This window comes from Rhinoraja longicauda, chromosome 27, assembly GCF_053455715.1.
Source record: "Rhinoraja longicauda isolate Sanriku21f chromosome 27, sRhiLon1.1, whole genome shotgun sequence".
Classification (NCBI taxonomy): Eukaryota; Metazoa; Chordata; class Chondrichthyes; order Rajiformes; family Arhynchobatidae; genus Rhinoraja; species Rhinoraja longicauda.
The window spans coordinates 4942053-4960002 of NC_135979.1; the positions used below are offsets into that span (position 1 = coordinate 4942053).

Here is a 17950-nt window from a genome sequence, read left to right on the forward strand (position 1 = left end):
GCACTTTGTGTCTATCTTTGACAAAGGAACATTTCTGACCACCTTTGGTGTACTATTGTGTTTGTACTAATGTCGTTTTTGCAGTATATTTTTTGTCAGTGTTTTTTTCTTGTGCCTGTGATGCTACTGCAAGATTTCCATTGTACCTGCAGCACACTGTACTTGTGCTTATAAACTTGACTTGACCACATCCGAGTCAAGATTAATACCTGAAGGCTATTCAAAACTGGAGAGAATTATCAAGCCCTATTCTTTTCTCTCCTTGCACACACACACATCCATGCACAGCGACAAATCTGCAAACATACTTTATGGTTTTGCTGACATCTTCTGCTGATTGAAAACTGAAGTCAAAACTAGGGCTTTCTGGTCTTAATGCTCAGGGTCTTCAGCATCATGGCGTCAGCTTCAAAATACGGGTAGCATCTCCAGAGAGAAGGAATAGGTGATGTTGCAGGTCGTAAACCTTCATCAGACATCAAGGAACTGCAGATACTGGTTTTTACAAAATAAGACAGAGTAATGGAGTAATTCAGTGGGTCAGACAGTTGAGGACATGTTCTCCAGAGATGTCTGACCTGCTGAGTTACTCCAGCACATTTTGTCTTCTTAGGTTTATTATCACGTGTACAAAGCTTTGTTTTGGGGAAGATACAGAGTGCAGAATAGTCTTCATTCTGAAGAAGGGTCTCGACCCGAAATATTACCCATTCATTCTCCGCAGAGATGCTGCATGACACGCTGAGTTACTCCAACATTTTGTGTACATCTTCAGTTAAATGGATAAACCATGGGTACCATCAGAACCTCAGTGCAGTTTAACCATGTGTTCAGAAAATATCAAGTGATGTGATTGAAGGTCAGCAAATTGACAACTTTAATGAAAATGTTAAAGTTATGCAATATATCTTTTCTTTTTCATATTCCACCTTTCTTTTGTAATTTCATTGGATTGAAGTTGGTAAAGGTTCCCCATCCCAGTTCACCGAGCAGTCTGTCTCAGACTATCTTTGTTTGCTTTGTTGTTACCTTCTCCCAGCTAACAACAATTCTACTTTTTTCCTTGATCCACATCCCCTTTGTCATGTTTTCACACCTAACACTTCGTATATCCCTCTCCCCTGACTTCAGCCTGAAGAAGGGTCTCGACGCAAAACATCATCCATTCCTTCTCTCCTGGGATGCTGAGTGCCCCGCTGAGTTACTCCAGCATTTTGTGTCTATCTTTAGTGTAAACCAGCATCTGCAATTCCTTCCTACACAACAAGTTCCCTTCCCTGGTTCTTGGAGGTCGCCTAGGTCACGTGCCCGGAGCGACGTAACGTGGTGACGCCGGTGGGTGGGAAGGCAACGTGGTGACGCCGGTGGGTGGGAAGGCAACGTGGTGACGCCGGTGGGTGGGAAGGCAACGTGGTGACGCCGGTGGGTGGGAAGGCAACGTGGTGACGCCGGTGGGTGGGAAGGCAACGTGGTGACGCCGGTGGGTGGGAGGACGACGCCTGACGCACGGCGCCTAGCGGGCGGGAGCGACGGTGACTTTGGAACCGCGGACAGCGGGCGTGTATGTTGTGAGAGGGGAGAAATGCCGCGGGTGTACATCGGCAGGCTCAGCTACCAGGCCCGGGAGCGCGACGTGGAGCGCTTCTTCAAGGGCTACGGGAAAATCCTGGAGGTGGACATAAAGAACGGGTGAGTCCGTCACAGAGCGGCGGGAAAAATGGCGGCCACTCGGCGGGCGCCCCTCACCCCCCGACCCTCCCTCTGGGACGCCTTCGCATCCTCTCTTCTGCTACAAACCCCCACCCCACCGGGCATCAAACCGGCGCTGCTCACTGCATCTGCGGGCGGGCGGCCGGATTTCGGAGCTGCGGTGCAGAGTTACTGTTCTCTCCCGTCTCTCTCTTTGTTAGCGGCGCCGTGCGCGCCAAGCCCCCCCCCCCCCCCCCGCGGACCGCCACCGCGCATGCGTGCGGAGCCGGCGGTCTGGTGCCGCAGACACAGAATGTCAACAGTGTACTTACTATACAATACAATACAATACAATATATCTTTATTGTCATTGTACCCAGGGGTACAACGAGATTGGGAATGCGCCTCCCATACGATGCAATAATTTAGGTAATTTAGACAGCAGCAACCCAACGAAACGAAACAGTTGTAACAGTTTTGGACAGGGTAAAGTGCAAGTTGATCTATTCGTTGTGGCCATCCGGCTCAGCAGGACCGGTTCATAGCAGCTATGGCCCTGGGGATGAAGCTGTTCCTGAGTCTGGAGGTGCGGGCGTAGAAGGCCTTGTATCGTCTGCCCGATGGAAGGAGTTCGAACAGACTGTTGCAGGGGTGTGAAGAGTCTTTGTGGATCCTGGTGGCTTTTCTGAGGCATCGTGTGTTGTAGATACCCTCCAAGTCTGGTAGCTGTGTTCCGATGGCCCTCTGAGCTCTATGGACTACCCGCTGTAGAGCTTTCCTTTCTGCCTCCGTGCAGCTGAGGTACCACACAGGGATGCCATGCGTTAGGATGCTCTCTATGGTGCAGCGGTAGAAGGTCGTCAGGAGCTGTTGGGGTAGACCAGACTTTTTCAGTGTTCTTAAGTGGAACAGTCTTTGTTGTGCCTTCTTGACCAGCGCAGCAGTGTTATTGGACCATGTTAGGTCCTCCGAAATGTGAGTGCCCAGAAACTTGAAGCTGGACACTCCACACTGTCCCCGTTGATAGAGATCGGGGCATATTCCCCGTTATGTGACCTACGGAAGTTGATGATCAGCTCCTTGGTCTTGGTGGTATTTAGGGACAGGTTGTTATCCGAGCACCAGTCCGCCAGGTTCTGCACCTCCGCTCTATAGTTTGTTTCATCCCCGTTGGTGATCAGCCCGATCACCGTTGTGTCATCTGCAAACTTGACAATGGTGTTGGTGTCGAATGCAGGAACACAGTCGTGTGTGAAGAGGGAGTAGAGCATGGGGCTCAGAACACAGCCCTGTGGTGTGCCGGTACTCAGGGTGATAGTGGAGGACAGGTGCGGGCCCATTCTCACTGTTTGCGGTCGTTCCAGCAGGAAGTCCAGGATCCAGTCACATAATGACGAGCTGAGGCCTAGCTGGTGGAGTTTGGTGATGAGCTTGGTGGGGATGACCGTGTTGAAGGCGGAGCTATAGTCTATGAATAGCATCCTCACGTTCGTGCCCTGTCTCTCTAGGTGAGTCAGGACAGTGTGAAGAGCCAGAGAGATGGCATCCTCTGTGGATCTATTTGCCCTGTATGCAAATTGATGTGGGTCCAGTGAGTCAGGGATGCTGGATTTGATGTGTGAGAGGACCAGCCTCTCAAAGCACTTCATGACTATCGGCGTTAGGGCAACCGGGCGGTAGTCGTGTGTCCCAGATAGAATGAAATTCTTTCTTACTGCGGCAGCACAACAGAATATGCAAACATAGTGCATGGTAAACAAATATAATAAAAGAAAAAAAGTTAAGTGTGTATATGTACACATTCTCACAAATACACATATATATAGGTCATATATATATACATATATACACACAAAAAACAAACAATAATAATGCTGGAGCAACTCAGAGGTATGAATATTCTTTTGTAAGAAAATAACTGCAGATGCTGGTACAAATCGAAGGCATTTATTCACAAAATACTGGAGTAACTCAGCAGGTCAGGCAGCATCTCAGGAGAGAAGGAATGGGTGACGTTTCGGCTCGAGACCCGAAATGTCACCCATTCCTTCTCTCCTGAGATGCTGCCTGACCTGCTGAGTTACTCCAACATTTTGTGAATAAATACCTTCTTTTGTATGTCAACTACAACAATCAAAAGTGGCAATTGGTGCTTCAGAGTACCGTAGTTGACGCTTTGCTGCAAATTTTGCCAGTTCTGTAGAACTACCCAGGGTGGACGACGAGGATGTAAAGAGGCTCCCACCCCGGTATGAATATTGATTTCTCCAACTTCAAGCAATCCCTACATTCCCTCTCCATCTCTCCCCCATCCAAGTCGCACCAGCTTCAAAGTCGCCTTGTTGAATCTCATTGTCTGTAACTTGTTCTCACCTAACAAACAGTTAACAATGGCCTGCTTCCTTTATCGTCATTACTTTTTTGCATTTCTTTCATTCATTTGTTCTATATCTCTCTATATCACAGTCTATATCTCTCGTTTCCCTCTCCCCTGACTCTCAGTCCGACCCGAGGCGTCACCTATTTCTTCAGAGGTGCTGTCTGACCTGCTGAATTACGCCAGCTTTTTACGTGTATCCAGCGGCATGAATATTGATTTTTCTAACTTCAAGTAACCCTGGCTTTGCCTCTCCCTCTGTCCCTCCCCCACCCTAGTTCTCTGACTAGTTTCACTGTCCTCCCTCTCCCCTGACTCTCAGTCTGAAGATGAGTCTTGACCCGAAACGTCACCCATTCCTTCTCTCCAGAGATGCTGCCTGTCACTATCACATCTGCCTCCACCACCATCCCAGGCAGCATGTTCCAGGTACCCATCGCTTTCTGTAAAGAAAACAAAAACTTGCCCTGTACATTTGGGGGCGTGGCTGTGTTCTGCAGCTGCGGCTCACCGGCAGTCTCTCTGTTTTTTTTTGTTTTTTTGTCATTGTCGTTGTTAAATGTACGTTTTGTTTTATTTTTAATTCTGTGTATGTAGGGGGGTGGTGGGGGGGTTGGGGGAAACCTTTTTTCAAATCTCCTCCTCAACGGAGATGCGACCTTTACCGTGTCGTATCTCCGTTCGCGCTACGGCCTAACATCGTGGAGTCGGCAGCCTCCAGCTGGGATCGACCTCAAAGACTCCGGTCGCAGGGCCTGGACTTACCATCTCGGAGGCTTCGGCCGTGGGCCCTGCAGACCGCAACATCGGGAGTTCGCAGGTCCCTGGCTGGTGACCGGCTTTTGGGAGCTCCAGCCGTAGAAACTTCGACCGCCCCGAGGCGCGAGGTACGATCGACCCGCTCGCAGGCCCTTCATCGCCCTGCGTGGCTCGGCCGCAGCACTTTCCATCGCCCGGTGGGGGCTCAGGACTTTCATCGGCCTGCTCGGCTCGGCCCTGGGACTTTCCATCGCCCGGTGGGGGCTCAGGACTTTCATCGGACTGCTCGGCTCGGCCCTGGGATTTTCCATCGCCCGGTGGGGGCTTCAAAAAGTTGGGAGCCTCGATCACCTCGTGGCACCACGGGAGAAGAATGAGGAGGAGATAAGACTTTGCCTTCCATCACAGTGAGGGTGTGCCTAGAGCAATCACTGTGATGGCTGTTTTGTGTAAAAAATTATATCTGTGTGTCTTGTGCTTTTTAATGTCTACTGCCGGACCCTGACGTGAGAGGACGCTGGCGTTGAGTATTCGCCGCTTTTCCGTCAGGATAGTTTGTCTGTTTGTTTCTATGTTAATTGTTTTGTAAAGCGCTTTGAGCATGTGATAAGGCGCTATATAAAATAAATGGATTATTATTATTATTATTATCTCCTTTAAATTTCCCCTTTAACCTTAAAGCTATGCCCACTAGTCTTTTTTTTTAATCAATTCTCTGATTCCCTCAAGAAAGTACTTTCTGTGTCTGCATTATTGTAATGATTTATTTTAACATTTTATTAACAATTGTGATTCAAGCTACACTTTATACAAATTATTCCAGTTCAGTGTGGTATTGCCATGCTACTGCTCTTTTGGATAAGGCATTTCACTGAAACTCTTAACCGTTCACCATGGTCCCTGCTGACCCTAATTTACCCTTCTACACATTTACAAACATTTGGTAAACTTCTGTGCCTTGGTGACTCGAGTGCTTATCTAGATACGTGATATGTTGAGAAAGTATCAGCTTCCATCGTCCATTCAGGCTGTGCATTTCAGGTTGTAACCACGCTCTGGGTGGAAATAGATCCTCTCTAAAGCTCTTACCTTAAACTCATATCCTTTGCTATAGGGAGAAATGTGCTACTGTCTTCCCTGTCCGTGGTCCCCATAATTTTGTATACCTCGCCTATTCTCATAATTGAAAAGCTCCATCTGAGGAAACGTCCCTCATTCCTTCTCTCCAGAGATGCTGCCTGTTGCGCTGAGTTACGTTTAGCATTTTGTGTCTATCTTCGATTTAAACCAGCATCTGCATTTCCTTCCAGCACATCTTGATACATCTCATCTGTACATTTCCCATGCAATCATGCCCCTTCTATAGTGTAGTGATCAGGATGGCTCACAATATCCAAGTTATGGCATTACTAATATTTCATAAAACTTACCATAACCACTCTTCAATTTTCTGGCTAACAAAAGCTAGTTTTCCAAATGCTTCCTTCACTGTACTTATTCGGCACTTTTAGAAAGTCTTGGTAAAGTATTTTCATATATAGGAAATGCAAATCAGTACATGGCTTTCCTTAGATTCAATGCTGTCAGGCTAATGCATTCTGTGTACAAAGCACCAGTGACACTCGTGTGGTCTTTTTGAACAATATACCCAATAAGTGTTTGGGAGGTTATTACAATGGATTCAGTCCTTTAATCCAAGGTCTAGTGGCAAATGGACCTCAGTCTTTCCCCACAACGCCTTTCTATTCTCTAGCATACTTCACTGCATCTCTGAGCATGTACCCTTGGAATGTGCCGGTCGGCAACATTTCCTCCCAGGCATTGGAAAACCAAATTATGGACAGACCAGAGTCCCTCTTCCACAGTACTCCCCACGTGCTACCAGTCACCGTGTTATCTTGCATTTCACCGGATTGAATTCTATTTGCCCAATTGATCAGTATCTGTAATCTGAGATTAATCTCATTATTAACACCAGTAAAAAGTAATGGAGCTGTGAGAGTAAAACTTGTCCATTAGACGAGAGCATGTCACTTCCTGAAAAGCCTAAAATCCATCTTTGGAACTGTACTTCATACTTCTAATTCCTTTTTTGTTACTGTGTTTCCTTCCCATCGCTTGATTTAAAAAAAAAATACTGGTATGACAGTCTTCATTCTGATGCTGAGTATGCCGAATCCAAATATTTTTGTGTTACAGTCGTTGACTGAGATGTTTGTAGTATGGATTGAGTACTTTGCTATTAGTATTATTTTCATAGCATAAATCCTTACAATATAGAAGGTGGCCATTTAGCCCATTGAATCTATGTCTGCTCCCACAATAATTTTCTCTCTTGCATTTCCACTCAAGTTTCCCTTTAATCGAATCACCCTCTCGTGCTCATCTGCATTGATTCTTTTACTATATATTTACGTTTTGGGTAATTTTCATAGTTCATTTAGTCTTCCAACTAGTATGTCTTTGGGATCTGCAAGGAAACCAGACAGCCAAGGGGGAAACTCACAGAATCATGTGCAAACTACAGACCCAGCACCTGAGGTCAGGATTGAACCGAGGTTGCTACACCTGTGAGGCAGCAATCCAAATGCTTTATCTAATTATAGACACTACTCTGTCTAATTATTTATGATGAGCTATTATTTTGGCTGTCTAGCTGTCACTTTTTGTAAATCTGTTTAAACATAATTATCATATCATATCATATATATACAGCCGGAAACAGGCCTTTTTCGGCCCTCCAAGTCCGTGCCGCCCAGTGATCCCCGTACATTAACACTATCCTACACACAATTTTTTTAACATTTACCCAGCCAATTAACCTACATACCTGTACGTCTTTGGAGTGTGGGAGGAAACCGAAGATCTCGGAGTAAACCCACGCAGGTCACGGGGAGAACGTACAAACTCCTTACAGTGCAGCACCCGTAGCCAGGATCGAACCTGAGTCTCCGGCGCTGCATTCGCTGTAAAGCAGCAACTCTACCGCTGCGCTACCGTGCCGTGAGATACATTCTTAGGGATCAAGACAAATTTATGTGTAGTCAGAAAAATACAATTTGTGTGAGCACATAGGGGAGAACCTGTGAAAGTGAAGATATTTAGTACTTTTCCTACCTCTATGCTCTATATTTGTCTGCCTGATATTCCCTAGTTTGAGGAACTCTTATGGAAAAAATTGGCTATTTTTAGTGCACAAAAGAAGTTCAATAATTGTTGTAGTTTACTGCTTATGGCAGTTGTAGAATTTGACTACCTTTCTGTTTGCGAATCTAATTTAGCTAAATTATACTTCAAGGTGACCGGAAAATTATTTTAATTAGGAACAATCCTTTTGCTTTGCTTTTGCTTTGCTGGAAAACAAGCTTTTAAACAAGGATTCGCAACTACTTTTTTCACCAGTTATTTCATTTATTAAATCAGTAAAAGCAGAATTGCAAAATGTATCAGTGTTGCCATAAGGTTTACCTTTCTTAATAACAATACATGCAAAGCAAAGATTCATAAAATCGCCGTTCTTTTTACATTGGGATCACTTTTAAACGTTATCCTCGTGATGAACATGAGAAAAAAGGGGGCAGGGGTACGTGGCTCCTCAATCCTGCTCTATCATTCAATATGATTATGGTTGATTTATACAAGGCCTCAGCTCTTATGTGCCAGTTCCCCAGAACCTTGAATTCTCCATCTTTTAAACATTTATCTATCTCCCCCTTAAATACTTCAAAGTATGCAGTCTTCAAAACCACCTGGAGTATAGAATTTCAGAGGTTTATCAGTCTTTGCAAGAAATTCTACACACTTCAATTTAAATTACCGTCCCTGTTTGTTGTAACTGTATCCTCTTGTTCAAGGTTCTTCCACTAGCAACAGTTACTGTGTTAATGCCCTCTTAGGATCTTGCATTTCAATAGTAATCTCTTATTTAAACTCCAAAGAATCTACAACTTCCACGCTATTGACAAGCAAATTGTTCAATCATGATTTACCATGCATAAAATTACAATGATTCCATTCGATTATCTTAAGTTTTACAAAATGAAAGTTATTGCTTTGATTGAGGACTCCACAATCTTTGTAACTGCAGTTAAGACGGCATGCTTATAGTTTCCTGCTTTTTATCGCCCTCTCTTTGTGAGCAGGTGAGTTACATTTGCAATTTTCCAATCCATTGGTACTTCCTTGGAATTCAGTGGGTTTTGAAAAACTTCAACCAATGGCTCTAAATTCTACACTCATCTGTATGGAAACGGGCTCTTTGGCCCACCAAATCCACACTGATCACCAATTGTCCATTTACATTAATCCTGCATTAGTCCTATTTTATTCTCCCCTTATTCTCTTCAAATGCCCCCCAGCTCTACAAGCTGTGTCTTGGTGTGGTCTTCTGCAGTGACCTCCTTAATAACCCTGGGGAGCTGGCCATTAGATCATTTATAAGTAAATTGTTCCAATAATTTTGTTGACCGTCTGAATACAGCTGAGGAGAATGAAAAACACGTGAAATACTGTTTTCAAATTTCTGGCCCGTCTTGGCTTGTCCTGACCAGCAACCCCCGCACAATAACACTATCCTATAAACACCAGGGATAATTTAGTCTGATATCAAGTCTGCCAAAGGAAACGGAAGGTCTCGGAGAAAACCCACGCCGTCACGGGAAGAACGTACAAACTCCCTACAGACAGCATCCGTATTCGGGATCAAACCCGGGTTTCGGGCGCTGTAAGGCAGCAACTATCGCTGCGCCACCGTGTCACCCTACTGTGTAACTACACATGTTTCCATTACATTTAATGTCACCTTGCATTATCTATTTCCATTGCGAAATACAGTTCTAATTTTAGTTAGAAGTTAGCCTAACTATTTCACATGAGCTCATTTGTGTACTAAAGTAAACAGGAATTTCAAGCAGAACAGTTAAGTGCTTTTTAATAACCAATGAGCTCACCGCAGTTTAAATCTTAGAAAACACTTTTACAATTACCTTGGACGTTCACGTCAGATGTGTGCGCACCCTTGTCCTATCTGCTGTTTAATTGATAGATTTAAGATTTACAATATTTATTTGCTGATCTTTTTGGGTCCATTATACATGCTTGTAAAAAAAGTATTTTGCCTTTATAGGTATGGCTTTGTTGAATTTGATGATCCTCGTGATGCAGATGATGCAGTTTATGAACTTAATGGTAAAGAACTTTGTGGAGAAAGAGTAATCGTTGAACATGCTAGAGGTCCTCGAAGGGATGGTGGTTACAGCTCTCAACGCAGTAAGCACATTACGTTGTTGGTCAAGACTTGAAAATATTGAATGTAAAACTTGTAAAAATCATTATACTGAATATGAATTCATCACATAGAATAATTAGCCACAATTTACATTTGTAATGAAGAATTTGCACATTTAAAAAATGTTTCTTTGTAATTTATATTTAAAACTTGTCGAAACCCTAATGTTCATTATTTGACTAAATTTTTGTTGTCATTGTAATAACTCATTTTTAAATTATAATTGCTTCAATGTTTTCATTGTGATTGTTGATACCATAGTCTTAACAAAGACCTCAATGTTTTAATTAAAAGAGTCCTTTGAGGCTAAGATGACTGCCTGTTCCATATGCTGGCCTTGGGTTACCTTTCCATGAGTGGCTCTAAGACCTAAGACCATTGACCTTTGGCTGACCTTAAGGAAGCCATGTGACGACTGCTACTCTTGCCATTAGACCTGGGTGGTGAGGACCCCAAGGGTTAGAGGCAGATGTGATAAAACTGAAAATAGGTGCCTGAAATCTTTTTCATGTCAAATATTCTGAAAACCATATTTCACCGTAAGTATAGCTGGTAACTGGTTTAGTGGTTTGGTTATTTTATCAAATCATTATCATTTTCATATAATTTATTGTGCATGCTTTTGTAATTTTTTGATTTATTAAATTACATTAAAGATCTAAAAATAAAATTGATTTTGTAATCTTTAATTATCTAAAGTTTTAATTTTTGAAATAATTTATAAGAATAAAATGTAGTGTTAATTTTAGTGTGGGGTGCAACAGTTTAAATTGCTGGGATGAGTTGTTAATATTTTAGTTGTCCTGTTTTTAAATTTTATTGTAACCTATATTTAATGGTGAATTCAAAGAAAAGGTAAGTGCACTAACTAAAATGTCATTGTTGTGTCTACCTGTCACCTTTAAAGGTGGTTATGGTTATAGAAGATCTGGAAGAGACAGATATGGACCACCAACTCGTACAGAATATAGACTTATTGTGGAAAATTTATCTAGTCGCTGCAGCTGGCAAGACTTGAAGGTTTGTGATGTATCTTGTGTGACCGTGAAAGATTTGTCACTAAGTATATATTCTGAAGAATCCAGTTCGGGGAAGGGTGCTTTCAAAGCTTCCTTATTTAATATGGATTTGAATACATAGTAGTAAACACAGGAAATATTCTGCCAGAATTTAGTTGTATATGATTAGAATACTTATTTTACATGCCACTTAACTTTAAAGTCTGTATAGTTTCGGAAGCTATGATCTATGTGCTCAAAGTTCAAAATTGTAACCTGTCAATGTGGAAAAGATAGAATGCTGACATGATTGTATACATAAATAGTGTGCTGTAATTTCTCTTCTGTAATTGGGGCCTGTTGACCATAAATATCCAAGTCCGAATCCCAGTTTCCGCGTTATCTGATTTAAACATTGGTAACACAAGTAGGCATTACAATTGGTATAAACACTTAGCGATAGGTAGGGAACAACTATGTGGATCTTTCTCCTGACCACACTCCTTAAAATGTGCATCTGTGTGAAAATCAGGTGAAGTCTGGCTCAAATTTGGCTGTGACAACCCCACTCACCATCAAGGCTCAGATGAAGAATGGCCCATTGTGGGATATATTGGAGAGTGAAAAATTTCTTGAATGTTGCCCAGCAAATATTAATGTTATTTAAAGAGGATGAGAGGTGACTAGATAAAAAAAATTAAAAATAATAATATGTAATTAAATGTGGCTTTTAAACTTTCCCAATAAATTGTTCTTTATAAATAAGTTACACAGTAATGGATTACAATACACCAATTAATGATTTGTATAGTAGTTTGTTCTCCTGATATTTAAATACAATTTTGGATTAAAATAAGTTTCTGGGACTTGAGGGTAGAATTTAGGTTAATAGTTATTACTGTACAAATACTGAGTAATGTTTGAAAGGTTTAATAAACATTAATAATATGGACACTAACATGATAGTTACACTAGATCTAAGGAGGTTGAAGGGTGGCAAAAATGGAAATTGTAGTACCCAAAAATATTTTTATTTGTTCTCGGGATGTTGGTGACGCTGGCAAGACCTCACTTATTGCCCATTCCTAGTTGCCTTGAGGTGGTGATGGTTGGCTGCCTTCTTGAACCACTGCAATCCTTGTGGTGATGGTGCCATAAAAGTAGACAGTGGAACATCAGGTGGATTTCATTTTCAAAGGTAAAGTGTCTGCATAAGAACCAATGGAATAGAATGTAAGGTTGAAGTTTAGAAACAGGAATGATGATGGTTGCAAATAAATTAACCACTTAAAATATTGACCGGGACCGCCACAATGGCATATAAATTGGTTTGGGTCATTTTTGTTTATATATTGATCAACTGTTCTACCTGGGGTGATAGCAGTTGCAGGAGGGAGAAAGGCAGTCAACAAGACTGTACTATCTGAAGCAATATAAGTTGTTAGTGCTGATAAATCTTCTGGGGGAGGGGGGTGTTATGATTTGGTCCACTCGTGATATAATATCCTGCTTCTAGTGAGCAAGATGAGGTGTTAAAAACACAAGCATTCAAGAAAATCTGGAGGAATGGCAGTGCCCTGGCATTTAATTTTCAGTCAACCTCATGTTTGGAAATTGGTGTAACAAACATTCACAGAGCAAGTTGCATTGGATAAAGCTTGTCATCCAAAGAATTAAGCCTAATGGTCAGTTCTGTGCACATGATTTCTCAATGTTTTTGAGTTAGAACCAAACGTTTTTGCAAAGATTAGTAATTAGTTTCGTGAAGGGGCTTAGAAGGCTAGTTAAGAATAATTTGGCATTATCTGTGTGGCTGGCTAGAATTTTTACAGCTATAATCATTGCATACAGTATGTTCAGCCGATTTGCTTAAAGATGTACATCTGTCAACGGTTCAGTTTCATTCAACATTTCCTTTACTGCTCAATGAAAGATAGAAATAAAAGGTAAAGGAAGAAAATGTAATGAGATTTATACTGTACTTTTGTAGGATTATATGCGTCAAGCAGGTGAAGTAACATATGCAGATGCACATAAAGGAAGAAAGAATGAAGGTGTAATTGAATTTAAATCTTACTCTGATATGAAAAGAGCTCTTGACAAACTGGATGGGACGGAGGTTAATGGCAGGAAAATCAGATTGGTTGAAGATAGGCCATCGTCACGACGACGACACTCTTACTCCAGGAGCCGAAGCCACTCAAGGTATTTGAAAATAGTCATTGAAAATTGGGGTGTAGCGTCAAAACATGCTCGTTTGCAGAAAGAGTTTTGATTGGGACGTTTTGTGTAGTCCAGCACCATTTTATCACTTGCCATTGTCGTTGCCTAAGCCTAACTGATACTGAAAGAACATTGCTTCCTGAACTACTCCAATGCTCTTCCCCCTCAGATTCCCATAAACCTGAGCTCCTAAAGAACTTTGCTTACTTTGTTTTAATTTGTTCTGTTCGCCACTGAACTATGTTTGGTGTTCATCTACTGGTGCCTCAAATTTTAAATTTACTCTCTCTTACATGACTTTCTCCAGCCCTACAACTGTTCAAGGATTCCGCATTACTTCAATTTTGGTCTTTGAGCATCCACTTTACCAATGACAGATACCTGTAAGCCCTGGAATCCCTTTCCAAAATCCCATGTCATTTTAAGGACCATTCTTTGATCAAGCCATGTATACCAGTTCCTGGCTTGACTTGATGTTAATTTCTAGATGATTACACATTTGCGAAATGCCTTGCAGGTCATTCCCGGGTAACGAACCAGTTCTGTTTTTACAGACATTCAGAAGTTGATTTTGTCCATGAGTTGGAAAATACACAACAATGACTCCATGGTATTGCCACAGTATTGTAACGAATGGCATCAAAAACACAATATTGATAATAAAGAACAATTATTAAAAATGGAGAGGGAGAGAGGAAGCAATTTCTGACATTTATGGGAATGATTGTACATCGGACTTTTGAACATAATGATATCATGGGTGCTTGTCCGCATGTAGGTGTGTCCACAAACCGAGCGTTCATAATCCGGGGACATTAAAGGTACAACGCAAAGTGCTGGAGTAACTTGACGGCTCAGGTAGCATTTACAGAAGGAATGGTTAGGCAACATTTTATGTTGGGAGCCTTCTTCAGACTCTGAAGGACCCTGACCCAAAGTGTTGCCTATCCATTTCTTCCACAGGTGCTGCCTGACCTGCGGAGTTACTCCAGCACTTTGTGTTTAACTTAAGATTCCAGCATCTGTAGTTCCTTATGTTGACATTAAAGATACTATATAAATATAAGATGTGAACATTATTCTATAGTGCTTGTTCATCTGTGATTTCTCTATGCCCATACATTGGATACGTCTATCACTCCTGTCAACTGGTTCTAATTTCTGAACTTTTCTTTATATGCTCTTTTCAAATATTTTAGCCACCCCATTTTGTCTCATCTCAGGCTGGTGTCATTTTTAATCAAATAATTGTGCTGTACAGAAATATTCAAAGTGCCATGTAATTTCCTGTTATTGAAAAGTTCATGTTAGTAGTACCTGGTTCTTTCTTACATGGCCTTTTAAAACAATCTAGGTCTCGTTCTCCAAGCAGAAATCGTTCACACTCTCATAACAAGAGTCGAAGCCACAGCGGAAGCAGTAAAAGCAGCAGATCCCGATCACGGTGTGTACACAGTACCAACTTAGTGCATTGTGACAGCATGTCAATTCCAGTATTGTTTTTTGGAGGTCCATTGCTTGAAGTTGAAAGACCTAGTCTTAAATATTTATTTCACAGGTAAAGGGTAGAATATTGCTATTAATATTGAATAAAATTAGTTTTGTGCGGAAAGTCAAATGTGAATGGCTTGGAAAACTAATTTCTGCAAATAATTGTAGAGCAAAGACCACAAAGAGCAAGGGTGTCGGATCAAACGAGAGGAGTGAGATGTAAATCCAGAGAGAGGGAATGTGGATTTGAAGAAGGGTCTCGACCTGAAACGTCACCCATTCCTTCTCTCCACAGATGCTGCCTGCCTGCTGAGTTACTCCAGCTTTTTGTGTCTATCCGGTTTATATCAGCATCTGCAGTTCCTTCCTACACAAAGATATCTCAAACTTGGGTGGCGCAGTGGTACATGTAGTGGAACTGCTGCTGTAGCTTTTTTTGTCTATCTCCAGAGAGAGGGATATAGGTGGAATGGAATGGGGGAACAGAATGGGGATAAAAGGAAAATGAGGGATTGGGATGGGAGATTAGGGTATGAAGGAAGGTAAAGGAGCACGGGAAGGGGGGAGAGTGGGTGAGAGGGGCATTGGGAAGGGAGAGGTTGTGGAGGGGGCTAATATTTGAAGAATTCAGAGTTCATATCTTTGGGTTGTAAGCTACTCGAGCGGAATATCAGGTGCTGTTCCTCTAGTTTGCCTGTGGACTCACCACGGCAATGGAGGAGGCAAGGGCAGAAAGGTTGGTATGGGGAGGGAAGTTAACATGATGAACAAAAGAGAGATTCAGTAGGTCTTGGCAGACAGCGGAACACCAAATGCAGTCACATGTGAACCACAAACTAACATGGAAGGGGTCCCTTCTTTGGAGGTGAGGGAGGAGGTAATAGGGACAGGTTTTACATATGCAGTTGCAAGGGAAAGTGCGGGGGACTGTAGCAAAGGACGTGTAACCAAGAATTGAATGGGACGGAATTTAATTGAAATTGTTATCTGATGTTATGCTACAAAGGCAGTTAAATCCTGCATTTCACACTACATTTGTGTAATTTTGTCTTTGACTGAGAACAAATGTTTAATCTTTTTCAGCTCTGGTATGCGCTCTCGGAGCAAAAGTGGAAGCAGAAGCAAAAGTCGAAGTGTGAGCAAGAACAAAACCAAGAGCAGGAGCAGAAGTAAAGAGAAGAAAATCAGAGCAAGTAGGGGGAGTGGAAGTGAGAAGAGTAAGAGCAGGAGTCGGAGTGCAGAACAGGTTAAAGACAACGATGCAGCAGAGAAAACTGAGAACAGAAATGAAAATGGGGAGAAGGAGAGGAGTGTTAGTAAAGAAAAGAGTAGAAGTCCGAGTAAGAGTAAAGATGGAGAAAAAACTGGCAGTAGAAGTAGAAGCAAAGAGACGGGTAAAAGTAGGAGCAGGAGTAAAGACAAGAGTAAGAGTAGAAGTCGGAGCAAGAGCAGGGAGAAGAGAAAGGGAAGGAAGAGGAGCAGAAGTGAGAGTAGAAGCCGGAGCAGGAGCAGGAGCAGGAGTCGGAGCAAAAATGAGAAGAGCAAGAGACGTAGCAAACGTGACAGCAAGACTAAGCGTAGTAGTAAGAGCAGGAAAAGAAAAGGTGACAAAGAGCAGTCTAAATCTAGGTCGAGATCAGAATCAAAGGAAAAGGAGGAAGAGACCAGAAAACCAAGTGTTGAAAAGGAAACTAAGGGTGAAGGTGAAGAAGTGGATGGGGAATTGGACATTAATGAACAGCCAAAGTCGAGGCTTGCATCTCGTTCTAGGTCAAGGTCCAGATCAAAGGGCAGATCTAAATCTCGTTCCAGGTCTAAATCGATTTCCAAAACCAGAACACGTTCAAAGTCCTGTTCGCCTTCTCGCTCTGCATCAAGATCAGTGTCTCGCTCTAGGTCCAGGTCACGCTCAAAATCCTAAATTTCCACTCTATTCATTTTCTATGAAAACATTAACGAATCTTTTTTCTGGCAGGTCTGTCGTTAGCTCTACCACAAATAATACAAACCATAGACACTGATACACTACATTTTTCAAAATAGACAAAATGTATTTAGTGCTAAATTAAGATTTTATGGGGGGCCTGTACTGTCAGAAGGATTCTTAGGTAGGTATACTGTGTGCAGAGCAAAGATGCCCACCACTGCTGGTGTTGTTGGATATGTACAATGAAGTCTTAAGTTACATTCATTTGAATTGATCATTTAAATAATACATTTCTGATGTTGTGGACTTCCTAGCCAAAACATAGCAGATTGTAAAGTCTTGCCAATACAGTGTAATCAAAATGTAGAGATTTGCCCCCTCCCTCTGTTGTGAGGAATAGCTCTTGCCTGGGTTTCGTATTTTTTATTTTTTTTCCAGCTGGATAACATGCTTTTTTTTTTTTTTGGTTCAATAAAGTGCAAATAAATGTCTGACTGGAAGTTTTTATTGGCACGATTTATTTGTTATTGAGGGTTGCTTCATTGAATTGAATTGAATAAATTTTATTAGCCAATTATGTATACATACAAGGAATTTGCCTTGGTGCTTTAAGCATTAAAACATTAAGAATAAAACCTTATAGTTTAAACGTGAAGAATGAAATAAAATACCAGAGCAAAAGGAGACTACAGACTTTTTGTTGTTGAGTAGAGCTGCTGCTCATGGAAAAAAGCTGTTTTTATGTCTGGCTGTGGCGGCTTTGAAAGTCCGGAGTCGCCTTCCAGAGGAAAGTGCTTCAAAGAGTTTGGCCAGGGTGAGAGGGGTCAGAGATGATCTTACCCAGTCCCTTCCTGGCCCTTGCAGTGTACAGTTCGTCAATGGGGGGAAGGTTGCAGCCAACAACCTTCTCGTCTGATCGAACGATGTGCTGCAGCCTCTGGATGTCATGCTTGGTGGCTGAGCCAAACCAGACCATGATGGAGAAGGTATGAGATAAAGGATAGAAGAGGCGTGAAATATGAAGGACAATAGGGGAAAGGGAGAAATGGGTGTGCATCCAGGTGGGGCACAAAAGAGAGGGAGGAAGGAGGGAGTGGTTATCTAAAATTGGAGAATTCATTGTTACTACTTACTGTACCAATGAGTACTGTAACAATGAGTAAGCAGAAGATAGACACAAAAAGCTGGAGTAACTCAGC

The 17950-nt window shown here is 42.2% G+C and overlaps 1 protein-coding gene across 3 annotated transcripts; it reads left to right on the forward strand.

The window, feature by feature from the left end:
• The first annotated feature begins 1491 nt into the window (after window positions 1-1491).
• LOC144606648 (uncharacterized) lies at window positions 1492-17242 on the forward strand. Of its 3 annotated transcripts, none has more exons than XM_078422935.1 (6): window positions 1492-1689; window positions 9951-10093; window positions 11020-11132; window positions 13101-13315; window positions 14688-14777; window positions 15908-17242. In XM_078422935.1, exons 1-6 carry the CDS (start codon window positions 1583-1585, stop codon window positions 16743-16745), a joined length of 1506 nt encoding a protein of 501 aa, XP_078279061.1. In that variant the 5' UTR covers window positions 1492-1582; the 3' UTR covers window positions 16746-17242. The 3 variants fall into 3 exon arrangements, with proteins under 3 accessions (XP_078279061.1, XP_078279062.1, XP_078279063.1); XM_078422936.1 differs by having other exon boundaries at window positions 14706-14777; XM_078422937.1 differs by lacking the exons at window positions 1492-1689; window positions 9951-10093 and adding an exon at window positions 10175-10651.
• The last annotated feature ends 708 nt before the right edge of the window (window positions 17243-17950 follow it).

Bases quoted from the DNA above. Each gene is read 5' to 3' on its own strand.
- LOC144606648 (XM_078422935.1), top strand. From the start codon at position 1,583: ATGCCGCGGGTGTACATCGGCAGGCTCAGCTACCAGGCCCGGGAGCGC. The intron at 11,133-13,100 runs GTTTGTGATGTA...GTACTTTTGTAG, and splicing joins GCAGCTGGCAAGACTTGAAG to GATTATATGCGTCAAGCAGG. The intron at 14,778-15,907 runs GTGTGTACACAG...AATCTTTTTCAG, and splicing joins AGCAGCAGATCCCGATCACG to CTCTGGTATGCGCTCTCGGA.